At 51.2% G+C, this 12,253-nt stretch overlaps 1 protein-coding gene across 9 annotated transcripts in view; it reads right to left on the reverse strand.

The window, feature by feature from the left end:
* Window positions 1–163: 163 nt before the first annotated feature.
* The window catches only part of FER1L4 (fer-1 like family member 4), a 48,321-nt gene continuing 36,231 nt past the window's right edge, over window positions 164–12,253 (reverse strand). For 8 of the 9 annotated variants that reach the window (XM_016937783.4, XM_063802860.1, XM_063802859.1 and 5 more), the window contains 10 exons: window positions 6,510–6,637; window positions 6,158–6,328; window positions 5,256–5,410; window positions 4,236–4,396; window positions 3,278–3,363; window positions 1,964–2,062; window positions 1,547–1,788; window positions 771–1,054; window positions 586–686; window positions 164–482 (listed from right to left, as the gene is read on the reverse strand). In XM_016937783.4, the coding sequence (XP_016793272.3) occupies window positions 293–482; window positions 586–686; window positions 771–1,054; window positions 1,547–1,788; window positions 1,964–2,062; window positions 3,278–3,363; window positions 4,236–4,396; window positions 5,256–5,410; window positions 6,158–6,328; window positions 6,510–6,637 (1,617 nt within the window). In that variant the 3' untranslated portion in view covers window positions 164–292. Of the gene's footprint in view, window positions 483–585; window positions 687–770; window positions 1,055–1,546; window positions 1,789–1,963; window positions 2,063–3,277; window positions 3,364–4,235; window positions 4,397–4,547; window positions 4,771–5,255; window positions 5,411–6,157; window positions 6,329–6,509; window positions 6,638–12,253 lie in introns of those variants that run through there. The other variant, XM_054674678.2, reaches the window with a different exon arrangement.

The following is a 12,253-nucleotide window of genomic DNA, read 5'->3' on the forward strand; positions in this document are numbered from 1 at the left end:
GGTGTGATAACTCAGCTGCCGGGGCCCTTTTCTTCCCTGTGGTGGGGATGGGGGCAGCCTTCCATCCCTGTGCATTCTTCAAGTCCCCAGCACCTGAGGTCACCCAAGAACATCTCTGTTCTCTGCCACCTGGAGCCAGCCTTGCATAGCACGTGATCACAGGTCAGTGGCTGTGATAGGTTTATTCAGAGGAAGCACTAGACTCTGGGGTAGCTCACATTGGTAAGAAAGACTTCCAGGAGCAGGCATTGAAGGGTTGGCACCCTGGGTGAGTGTCCAAGGTCAGCGAGAGTCACTTGTGGAGGGGACGGAAGATGACCTGGCTGATCTGGCCAGGGATGGTGTAGAAGACCAGGAGGAGGAAGACGGTGAGCAGCACCAGTAGCAGCAGCAGCACCAGGATGCGCCAGTACCGGCGCCAGATGAAGAAGACAAAGGTCTTCAGCGGGTTCACAAACCAGTTGAAGGAAGTTTTCGGGCGGCTGTTGAGGAGAAGAGTGGTGTCAGGATGAGGAGGAAGCCCCTTGACCACCCCCACCTCCCCATCGGCCCAGGCTGTGGCCCCAGCCCCGGTGCCTGACTCACCTGGGTTTCTCCAGAGGCTCTGGCTGCTTCCGCCCCTTCCCCACTGGCCGTTTCTCGGCCTCCTCCACAGTCAGCAGCTCAAACTCTGCCTCCACCTTGCCCTGAAAAAGACACTCCTGCATCACTGGGAGCAGAGGGCGGGCTCAGGCCCCAGCTCAGCCTGGCCTCTGCCCACGGGCACCCACCGTGAGGATGTACACATTGCCACCCGTGTCTGTGAACTCCAGGTCTTCTGGCCGGCCCTTCCTCCTCCTCTGCTTTCGCTTCTTCTTGCCAGCCTGAGCCTCCTGCGCCTCCCGCTCCACGTCCTCTGCCTCCTTCAGCTTCACTACCGGCCACCAGCCCCTCAGGCGGCGGCAGCGAAACAGATTGCACCTCGACCCGGCCCCATCGCGGGCCAGCCGCACAGAGCAGAGCTCGGGGCCCCGGGCCCCACGCACCATGTCTGGTAGCTGCAACTCCAGGGATCCTGCAAGTCCAGAGCACACCAGATTAGGCATGGGATCAAAGTCTCATTGTGCCAGGGGTGAGGAGGCAACACACCAAGGTTGTAAATTGGGGCATTGAAAGTTGCAGTGTGTGGTCAGGCCACAGCTATAGACCACCCAGACCACAGCCCAGCGGTCCACCCATTGCTACTTCCCAGTGGAAGAGGGCCAAGGGTCGGGATCAGAGTGCCAAGGACCAAAGGCTGTGGAGTTGGTGTCAGGGTGACAAGCTAGGGTCAAATCAGAGTTGAATCAGAGACTCTGGGTGGGAATGGAGGTTACTGTGGTCTAGGCCTAATTAACTCAGTAATTAGGCCAGAAAGCAAAGGTTTCACACCTCGGGTCCAAAATCCCAAGATTCAAGGTTGGGTCAGAGTAGGGAACTGGGGGACGGAAGCGAGGGCTGGAGGCAGGGGCGGAGGTGAGGGCTGGAGGCAGGGGCTGAGGGTGGGGAAGGCTAAGCAGTGTAATACCAAGGAAGTCATTGGCAGAGATGCGGTCATAGTCCCAGACCTGCAGGACCAGCACTGCAGGCTGCCGGAACTCAGCCTCCTCCAGGGCAAAGGGTCCAGACCTGCGCCGGACGCTCACCTCCCGCTCCGTGGGCAGGTAGTCAAAGCGGAACACAAAGCGCCAGTTGAAGTTCCCCTCCCCAGTCAGGGAGTTGAAGTGAACGTCTGTCTCCTGCTTGTCATGCTCCAACCCCTTCACCCAGCTGGGGCCGGGGTAGGTGAGCGTCAGGGCTGGAGCTACATGGAGAACCCACTCCTCACCCCGCTCTCAGCACCACGGAGGGCCTGGGGTCGGGGCTCTGGACTCAGCCCGAGGGCCCACACCCATTTGCAATCCCCCTAGTGCACCGCCGTTGCCCCGCCTGGCCGGCAGCCTACCTCTTCACATAGATGTCACTCGACATCTCTCCGGTGAGTGGATTCTCATCATCCAGAACCACATCCTCCGTGTTCCAGATGACAACTCTGAGCTCATAGCTGGGGGGCACATTAGGGGGTGGCTTCAGACTCTCGCGTGGGGCCCTAAAAGGGGCTGCAGGAAGCAGGAGGGACCTGGGCCGGGGCCACTGACATTCACTGGGCACCTGTGTGCCCAGCAGGGGAATCCAATGCCTGTGGTCCCATGAAGGGAAGCCCCAGGTGTCACTGACCACCCTGGCCACAGCAGATGGCCCCAGGAATGGTCTGTGGGGCCAGCGAGATTCTCCTTCCCGTGAATTTAGAATCAGGGCGCTCTACCGTTGCATGGTGTGGCATCAGATGCAAAGCTGGAGCCACCACAAGCCAGAGTTTGGGGATGTAGAAAAGTGAGTGAATAGAGAAAGCCAGTCTGCAGGGAGAAGAGGGAGGATGAGAGATGGGGGACGGGAGCATACAGCGCCTGAGGGACAGGAGGGCTGCGACACTCTGGACCCTACCCGCATATAGCCCTGTCTTTGGGGGCCATGGGGTTGCCTGGATAGCTGTTTTCTCCAGCCCAGCATCAATTTCCCCTCATTTGTTGACAGCACCGTGATTTTCTGCTGGTGAGCCACCCCCACCCCAACCACCCCTCCCCACCACCACTGTCAATCTATGGAATTCTGGTGGGGCAGGCCCCTCCCTCCCTGGCTGGACGGGATGGGGGAGACATCACTGGACTGGCCAATTCGAGTATTACAGCCCCCTGACCACAATGATTGGTTCTTCAGGGCACAGCATTTGACCCAAGCTGGTCTACTGAGTCAGCCCTGAGGCTTTTGCTGTAACTGGGAAAGAGGTGTTTGTTTCTGCTCAAGTGGCCTGGCTGAGATGTAAGCCTCGCACTGTTAGATGCCACTTTGCCCCCAGCCCTGCAGAGGGCTCCCTGAGAGTGACACCAAGGAAAGCAGAGCCCAGAGGCAGAAAGTGACAGGCTGCTGATATCTGAGCATCTGCATTCAGCCCTGTGTGAAGTGGCTGTGACCCACACACAACTCCACTCAGATGAGCTTAGGTGGGAAGGGGGCTTACCAAAAGGTACTTGGACTCAATTTACAAGAGACACTTAACTTGCAATGCTTATGAATAACAGGGAATTTAATGACACCTAACTGAAAAGCCTGTGATGAGCAACCTCTGCCTGCTTCACTGGGGACCCGGGTTTTCAGAGGAGCCTTGTACAGGTAGACCAGGATGTGCACCCGCCTTGGGAGGAGGCGACAGAACTCTCACCTGATTGGCTGCCGAGGCTTGATGTCAACTGGGGGTGGAGCAGGCACATCTTGAGGAAAGATGTCAATCCACATGTGAAGAGATCCCTGGGGGGACAGGACCAGGCTAGAGGGTCTTGCCAGGCTCCCAACCTTCCCTGACAGCCCTATGGCCACAGGCCGTGCCTTGTCCCCAAGTGGAGAAAAGAGCTAGGGTCAAAATGACAGGGTCAGGTAGATCCTGGGGGATGAGGATGAAGGTGGAGTCTGAAGTGTGGGTTCCAGGATCAAGGTTAGATTAGGGGTTCAAGGATGAGGTCCAGGCTGGGCGCGGTGGCTCATGCCTGTAATCCCAGCACTTTGGGAGTCCATGGAGGGTAGATCACTTGAGCTCAGGAGTTTGAGACCAGCCTGGGCAATATGACGGAACCCTGTCTCTACAAAAAATACAAGAACTAGCCGAGTGTGGTGGCAGATGCCTGTGATCCCAGTTACTCCCGAGGATGAGGTAGGAGGATCACTTGAGCCTGGGAGGTGGAGGCTGCAGTGAGCCGAGATCATGCACCTGCACTCCAGCTTGGGCAACAGAGTGAGACCCCATGTCAAAAAGGAAAAAAAAAAAAAAATGAGGTTCCAGAAGGGGAAGTTGAGATTAAAAGTAATATCTGGTGTTCCAAGGTCCAGATCTTAGGGATCTGGGGGGAGGTCAGGTTAGGAACCCCACATCTGAGTCTTGGGCCCCAGGGGTGGGGATCCTGTAGGACTAGGGTCAGGGTGAAGGTGTGGTCCAGGATGGAGGTCCAAGATGAGCAGGGACACAGGGACCAGCAACAGGAGCTGCAGTCAGGAGCTGCAGGTGGCACCCAGGTGGACATCTTGGGGAAAGGCTGTCCTGGGGGCCCAGGGTCCAGGATCAGGTGGGTGTCCTGAGATTCTAAGAGTCTTGTGATTCTGGGCCTGGGTGCTGAGCCCTCCCTCACCTGCAGCAGCCCTGGGCTGTGGGGATGGTAGAGAGGCCTGGTTTCTACATGCTCGGGTACCAGCTGGATCCCAAAACCCGGCATTTCCTGCCAGCGCCGCAGCACAAGCAATGCCTGGGCCTCTTCAGGGTCCCCGCTCGCCACTGTGGGGCTGCTGCTGCCTGAAACAAGAGGTGTGTGAGCTTAGGGTTCCACACAGTTTCCATCTCTCCTCCCGCCCTCCCCCACCACTGAAGCTCTAAGCTGGGGAAGCCACTGTGTTGGATAAAGCCCTGTGGACTAGGAGAGCAGCTCTGTAATGCACAAAAAGTGGGAGACGCTGCTGTAACTTTGCCCAGTGAAAAGCCAGCAGTCAGTGGGACAGTGGGATTGGAGGTACTGCCACCTTTGTCTAGACCCTATTTAGAGAATAAGCCACCAGAGCAGGCACACTGGCTCATGCCTGTAATCCGGGCACTTTTGGAGGCCAAGGTGAGAGGATTGCTTGAGTCCAGGAGTTTGAGACCAGTCTGAGCAACATGGCGAAACCTCATCTCTACCAAAAAAAAAAAAGAAGAAACTTAGGTGGGCGTGATGGTACGTGCCTGTAATCCCAGCTACTCAGGGGGCTGAGATGGGAGGATCACTTGAGCCTGGGAGGTCCAGGCTCCAGTGAGCTGAGATGGCACCACTGCACTCCAGCCTGGGTGACAGAGCAAGACCCTGTCTCAAAAAAATGAATAAATAAAAAACAAGCCTCCAGCCATTTAATTCTGCAGCCACATTCTGTTATATGGGACGCTCTATGGGACCTCTGTGTTCCGGGAACTTGATTAGTTATGGGTCCACTTTGGCTCTTTGGGGGAATCTCACACTCACCAATAAAGACTGTTTTCTCCCTAATACCCAAGAACCTCGTCCTTACTCAACCAAATTCACATCTACTTGCTGAAGCAATGGGTTATTTTGGGGAGCACACAAGACTGGGCCCCCTGTACCTTGTTCTACCAACATCTTGCTTGAACAGAAAGGGGCTGATACCTGGGGGCAGGGTCTCCGGTGGTGTCAGGAAGACTTTGCTGCCCACCTTGACAGCACCGGCTCGGTATTCAGGGGCAGGGAGGCCACAGCGTTGGCACAGCCCCGCCAGGATCTGCGAAGGCCGGAATGCATCACGCCAGGCATTGTAACCATCTCTACAGGCAGAAAAGGAAGATGCATCAGCTGGGGCTGGTGTAGGGACACAGTTGGGCCTGGGGCAGTGATGACGTCATGAAGACATGAGGTCTAGGTTCAAAACTCCCAACGGGAGACAGGTTAGTCCTCATTTATGATAACAATGAATGAAAAAAATGTAGTCCAGGTGCTTCCATTAAGAAGATACTGATCTTATTACCTCTGTTTTGCAGATGAGAAAACAGACTTGAAGAGGTTAAGTGGGACTGGCATGGTGGCTCACACCTGTAATCCCAGCACTTTGGGAGGCAGAGGTGGGTGGATCACTTGAGGTCAGGGGTTCAAGACCAGCCTGGACAACATGGTGAAACCCTGTCTCTACTAAAAATATAAAAATTAGCTGGACATGGTGGCCCATGCATGTAATCCCAGCTACTGGGGAGGCTGAGGCAGGAGAATCGCTTGAACCCAGGAGGTGGAGGTTGCAGTCAGCCGAGATCGTGCCACTGCACTCCAACCTGGGAGACAGAGCGAGACTGTTTCAAAAAAAAAAAAAAAAAAGAAAGCGGTCAAGTGACATTCGTTACAGGATCCCGACTCCCAAGCCCAAGTCTTGACCACTGAGCTATGTCTTGGTTGGCAGTGGCGGTGGGTGGGAGGGTCCCCTTCCATGAAATCATAGGATCTGGAGACACAAAAGGGAATGTGAGCTTGAATGTGTTTGGCCAGAAACTTAGAATGGCTCCTGTGGGCCCTGCTGGACCCACACTTCATACTGGGAGGCCAGCCCACAGTTTGCTCTGTGGTGGCTATAGAATCGGTTTTCCAGATCAATGTGGGTCTCCCCGATGAGGTCGTCAGAACCCACGAGGTCATGATCAAATACGGCGACCGTCAGCTCCGTCTCAGCTGGGAGAGAGATGCTTAGCTCCAGGATCCTGGCAAGGAGGGAGAGGGACTGAGGTCATTTCCATGCTCCAGGAGGTGGTCTGGGGAGGAGGCGGGTGTGTCAGCATCCCCTGTCCATTCCCTTGCCATCCCTAGGCCAGCTGCCACAAGGCCACAGGGCTGGATGCTCCTGCAGCTACCCCGTTTCCACCCCACAGGGCCCAGCCTCACTCTCCAAAGATGGGGTTGAGCTGCTTGGGGATGTAGCGTTCCTTGGTGTCCTGCCGCTCCCGGCCAGCGCTCACCACCACGTAAGGGTCTGCTTTGCCATTGGGGTCTGCAGGAGCCAGGTTGGTAGCCTAGGGGAACAGCATGGAGTGGAACTGAGAGAAACGTCGTTATGATAACCCAAGGTTACCTTTGTAGGACCTAATTTCCCATTGGGTGAAAGCAGGAAGTTATCAAGGAGAGATCTCCCACTGTGAGGAGCTAATGGAGAGGTTGGACAAGATGACTTTTATTTTCAATTAGTTATGAAATAGTTAAGTCATACAAATAGGTATAACAAAAAGTGTAATGAAACAATATTTTAAAAGATGTATAACGGACTTACTATTCAACTCATAACTTTCTATATGGTTTGACTTATTTTTTAATTTATGAATTTTTTTAATAGAGATGGGGGTCTCACTATGTTGCCCAGGCTGGTCTCAAACTCCTGGGCCGGGCGCAGTGGCTCACACCTGTAATCCCAGCACTTTGGAAGGCCAAGGCTGGTGGATTATTTGCAGTGAGGAGTTTGAGACCAGCCTGGCCATCATGGAAAACCCCATCTCTACTAAAAATACAAAACTTAGCCAGGCGTGGTGGCGCACACCTGTAGTCCCAGCTACTCAGGAGGCTGAGGCAGGAGAATGGCGTGAACCCGGGAGGCGGAGCTTGCAGTGAGCCGAGATTGCGCCACTGCACTCCAGCCTGGGCGACAGAGCGAGACTCCGTCTCAAAAAAAAAAAAAAGAAAGAAAGAAAGAAATGACATCCTGTGTAGTTTTTCCCCCCCTTTTTATAGAGACAGGGGTCTCACACTACATTGCCAAGGCTGGTGTTGAACTCCCGGCCTCAAATGATTTTCCCACCTCGGCCTCCCAAAGTCCTGGGATTACACAGTGTGAGCCACTGCACCTCCAGCCCTGTGTAGTTTCTTGACTGAAAGTTGTTGGGTGATTTTTTCAATTGTTGTTTGCCTAAAGAGGTCTTTCATTTTTTCTCTCTTGAATGAGTGTTTCCTAGGACACACAATTCAAGGGTGATAGTTATTTTTCTCTCAGTGCTTTGAAGATATTATTCTGTTTTTCTTCCAGCACTTTTGGTTGCTGTAGAGAAGTTGATGGGCTGACTGTCATTCCATTGTGGTAATCTGTACTTTCTCTCTGATGATCTTTACATCTTTTTAATTTAGAGACTGGGTCTTGTTCTGTTGCCCAGGCTGGTCTCGAGAACTCCTGGCATCAAGCAGTCCTCCCACCTCAGCCTTCTGAGTAGCTGGGGTTACAGGCATGAGCCACTGTGCCAACTTGATTATTTTTTTGGTATTTATATTTTCCATAGCACTTATGCTTTCTTCTTTTTTTTTTTTTTTTCCTGAGACAGAGTCTCGCTCTGTTGCCCAGGTTGGAATGCGATGGCATGATCTCGGCTCACTGCAACCTCTACCTCCCAGGTTCAAGGGATTCTCCTGCCTCAGCCTCCCAAGTAGCTGGGATTACAGGCACATGCCACCACACCTGGCTAATTTTTGTATTATTAGTAGAGAACAGGTTTCACCATGCTGGCCAGGCTGGTCTCAAACTCCTGACCTCAGGTGATCCGCCTGGCTCAGCCTCCCAAAGTGCTGGGATTACAGGCGTGAGCTATCACACCTGGCCACACTTATGCCTTTCTAATGCACTGAAACATTTACTTATTTTGTTAATGTTTGTTTCTCCTACTAGAATGCAGTCTTCATAAAGGCAAAGCTTTTTTTCTCCTTGTGATTACATATTAATTTTATTCTTTGAAATCTCTTTCTTCTCTTGTCCTGTCCAAATCCTACTTAGAGATACTCAGTGAAGCCTTAATTTCCTGTGCTGGCTCGGCTCAGTGGTTCATGGCTATAATCCTAGTACGTTGGGAGGCTAAGACAGGCAGGAGCTCAGGAGTTCGAGACCAGCTTGGGCAACATGGTGAAATCCTGTCTCTACTAAAAAATAGAAGAAATTAGCTGGGTGTGGTAGCATGCGCCTGTAGTCCCAGCTACTTGTGGGGGCTGAGGTGGGAGGATCGCTTGAGCCTGGGAGGTCAGGGCTTCAGGGAGCCGTGATCATGCCACTGCACCCCACCCTGGGCAACAGAGTGAGACCCTGTCTCAAAAAAAAAACAAAAAAAAAAACCCCGCGAATTTACTGCAAAGAGACAGTAATAAAGGAGTATGGTAGTGGCATAAACATAGATCAGTAGAATAGAACTGAGAGTCCAGAAAGAAATCCACATATCTATGGTCAATTGATCTTCAACAAGGGTACCTAGACCATTCAATGGGAAAAGAACCATCTCTCCAACAGATGGAGCTGAGACAACTGGACAGTCACATACAAAAGTATGAGGTCAGACCCTCACCTCACACTAGATACAAAAACTAACCCCAAATGGATCACAGACTTAAACATGAGAGTCAAAACTCAAACTCACAGCAGAAAACAGGCAAAAGTCTTCATGACCTTGGATTTTGCAAAGGTTTCTTAGCTATAACCAAAAAGCACAGTCAATAAAAGAAATAAAAATAGACTTCATCAAAATTAAAATCTCTTTTGCTTTAAAGGACACTATGAATAGAGTGAAAAGACAACGTAGGAAGTGAGAAAATATTTGCAAGCCATATAAAAATCTAGTAGCCAGAATATACAAAGAACTCCCACAACTCAACAACAAAACAACAATCTAATTTTAAAATGGACAAAGGACTTTAGACATGTCTCCAAGATATACAAAGGTCTAAAAACCACATGAAGACTGTTCAGTGTCATTAGGAAACAAATCAAAACCACAATTAGATACCACTTTATACCCACTAAGATGATCTTAATTTTTTCTTTTTCTTTTTTTTTTTTTTTGAGTCAGAGTCTCGCTCTGTCACCCAGGCTGGAGCACAGTGGCGCGGTCTTGGCTCACTGCAACCTCTGCCTCTAGGGTTCAAGCGATTCTCCTGCCTCAGCCTCCTGAGTAGCTGAGATTACAGGCGCCTGCCACCACGCCCGGCTAATTTTTTGTATTTTTAGTAGAGACTGGGTTTCACCATGTTGGCCAGGCTGGTCTCGAACTCCTGACCTCGTGATCCGCCCACCTCAGCCTCCCAAGGTGCTGGGATTACAAGCATGAGCCACTGCGCCTGGCCTGACATTCATTTTTTTAAAAGGACAATAAAGGCTAGGAGCAGTGGCTCACGCCTGTAATCCCTGCACTTTAGGAGGCCTAGGCGGGTGGATCACCTGAGGTCAGGAGTTTGAGACCAGCCTGGCCAACATGGCGAAACCGTCTCTACTAAAAATATAAAAATCAGCCAGGCGTGGTGGCGAGCGCCTGTAATTCCAGCTACTTGGGAGGCTGGGGCAGGAGAATCGCTTGAGCCCAGGAGGCAGGGGTTGCAGGGAGCCAAGATAGCACCACTGCACTCCAGCCTGGGTGACAGAGCGAGACTCTGTCTCAAAAAAAAAAAAAAAGAAAGAAAATGTAAGTTATATTCTGGCACTCCTTTGCTCAGAACCTTCCTATGGCTTCCCATGTAATTCAGAATAAAGTGAATAACAAAACCCAACATGATCTGCTTCCTCTGCCCATCGCTGCTCCATTTCCTCTGAAGCCTTAATTCCTAAAACCTGTTCATTTATCCTGCCTGCTACGGCCACAAGGGGCCCCTTGTTGTTTGTCACACACATGAGTCATGGTTCCACCTGATGGCCTCTGTACCAGCTGTTCTGCCTGGAATGCTTTCTCCCTCAGGTAGCCACCTGCATAACTCCTTGGCCCCCTCCTAGTGTGTATTTAAGAGACAGGGTCTCACTCTGTCACCCAGGCTGAACTGCAGTGGTGGCATCACAGCTCACTATAGCCTCAACCTCCCAAGCTCAAACAATCCTCCCATCTCAGCCTTCCTAGTAGCTGGGACTACAGGTGGAAGCCACTGTGCCCAACTCTAGTATTTGTTTAAATAACACTTTCTCAGCCGGGCGTGGTGGCTCATTCCTGTAATCCAGCATTTTGTAGTTCGAGACCAGCCTGGGCAACATAGCAAGACCTCATCTCTACCAAAAAACAAAAAAAAAGTCTTATTGAGGTCTATCAACTCCGACCATCCATTTGCAACCCACCCCCAGCACTCCCCCATCCCTTTATCCTGACATATTTTCTCCACAGCACTTATAATTTTCTAACATATAAATAAGATATATAACTTTTTTTGTTTTGAGATGGAGTTTCGCTCTTGTCGCCCAGGCTGGAGTGCAGTGGTGTAGTCTCAGCTCACTGCAACCTCTGCCTCCTGGGTTAAAGCAATTCTCCTTCCTCAGCCTCTTGAGTAGCTGGGACTACAGGCATGTGCCACCAGGCCTGGCTAATTTTTGTATTTTTAGTAGAGACGGGGTTGTTGTATGTTTAGTAGAGACAGGAGTTCGGGCTGATCTCGAACTCCTGACCTCAGGTGATCTGCCCCCTCCTCGGCCTCCCAAAGTGCTGGGATTACAGGCGTGAGCCACCATGCCCAGCCTGTAAGCTATATAATTTACTTATTGATTATGGTTATTGTTCATCTCTTTTCACTAGAATGGAAAGTTCACGAGGGCACTGATCTTCATCTTACTCACTGCTTTTTATCACCAGTACCCAGAACACCGCCTAGTACCTCATAAAAAATGCAAGAAAGGCCGGGCACGGTGGCTCACACCTCTAATCCCAGCACTTTGGGAGGCCAAGGCGGGCAGATCACCTGAGGTCGGGAGTTTGAGACCAGCCTGACCAACATGGAGAAACCCTGTCTCTACTAAAAATACAAAATTAGTTGGGTGTGGTGGTGCATGCCTGTAAACCCCAGCTACTCGGGAGGCTGAGGCAGGAGAATCGCTTGAACCCAGGAGGCGGAGGTTGCAGTGAGCCGAGATTGCGCCATTGCACTCCAGCCTGGGCAACAAGAGCGAAACGCCGTCTCAAAAAAATAAATAAATAAAATAAATGCAAGAAATACCTGTGGAATAAATGTTTGTGAGTGAAACTGGCCTAGAATTGTACTTTCTCATGTCATTCTTCTCAGGTTTTGCATCAAGATTATGCCACCCTCATGGAATTAACTGGGGTATTTCTTTTTATATTCTCTGAAATGGTTTGTGTAAGATTAAAATTGTTTCATCCATAACTGGTGGAAACTGCTGCTGAGACCATTTGGTCTAGAGTTTCTGACACAATTTCTTTTAATACTTATAGTACTATTCAGGTTTTCTGGCCAGGTATGGTGGCTCATGGCTGTAATCCCAGCACTTTGGGAAGCCGAGGTGGGTGGATCACTTGAGGCCAGGAGTTCGAGACCAGCCTGGCCAACATGGCAAAACCCTGTCTCTACTAAAAAATAGAAAAATCAGCCAGGCGTGGATGCAGGCACCTGTAATCCCAGCTACTCAGGTAGCTGAGGCAGAAGAATTGCTTGAACCTAGGAGATGGAGGATGCAGTAAGCCAAGCAACCACTGCACTCCAGCCTGGGCGACAGAGCAAGACTGTCTCAAAAATAAGTAAGTTTTCTTCCTTTTTTTCTGGCACACTGCATCCTCAGTGGCTCAAGCAATCCTCTCACCTCAGCCTCCTGAGTAGCTGGGACAACAAGCAGGAACCACTATGTCCAGGTAATTTTTATTTTGTTTTTATTTATTTATTTTTTTGAGACAGAGTCTAGCTCT

The sequence above is a fragment of the Pan troglodytes genome, chromosome 21 (genome assembly GCF_028858775.2).
Source record: "Pan troglodytes isolate AG18354 chromosome 21, NHGRI_mPanTro3-v2.0_pri, whole genome shotgun sequence".
In the NCBI taxonomy this organism is placed as follows: Eukaryota; Metazoa; Chordata; class Mammalia; order Primates; family Hominidae; genus Pan; species Pan troglodytes.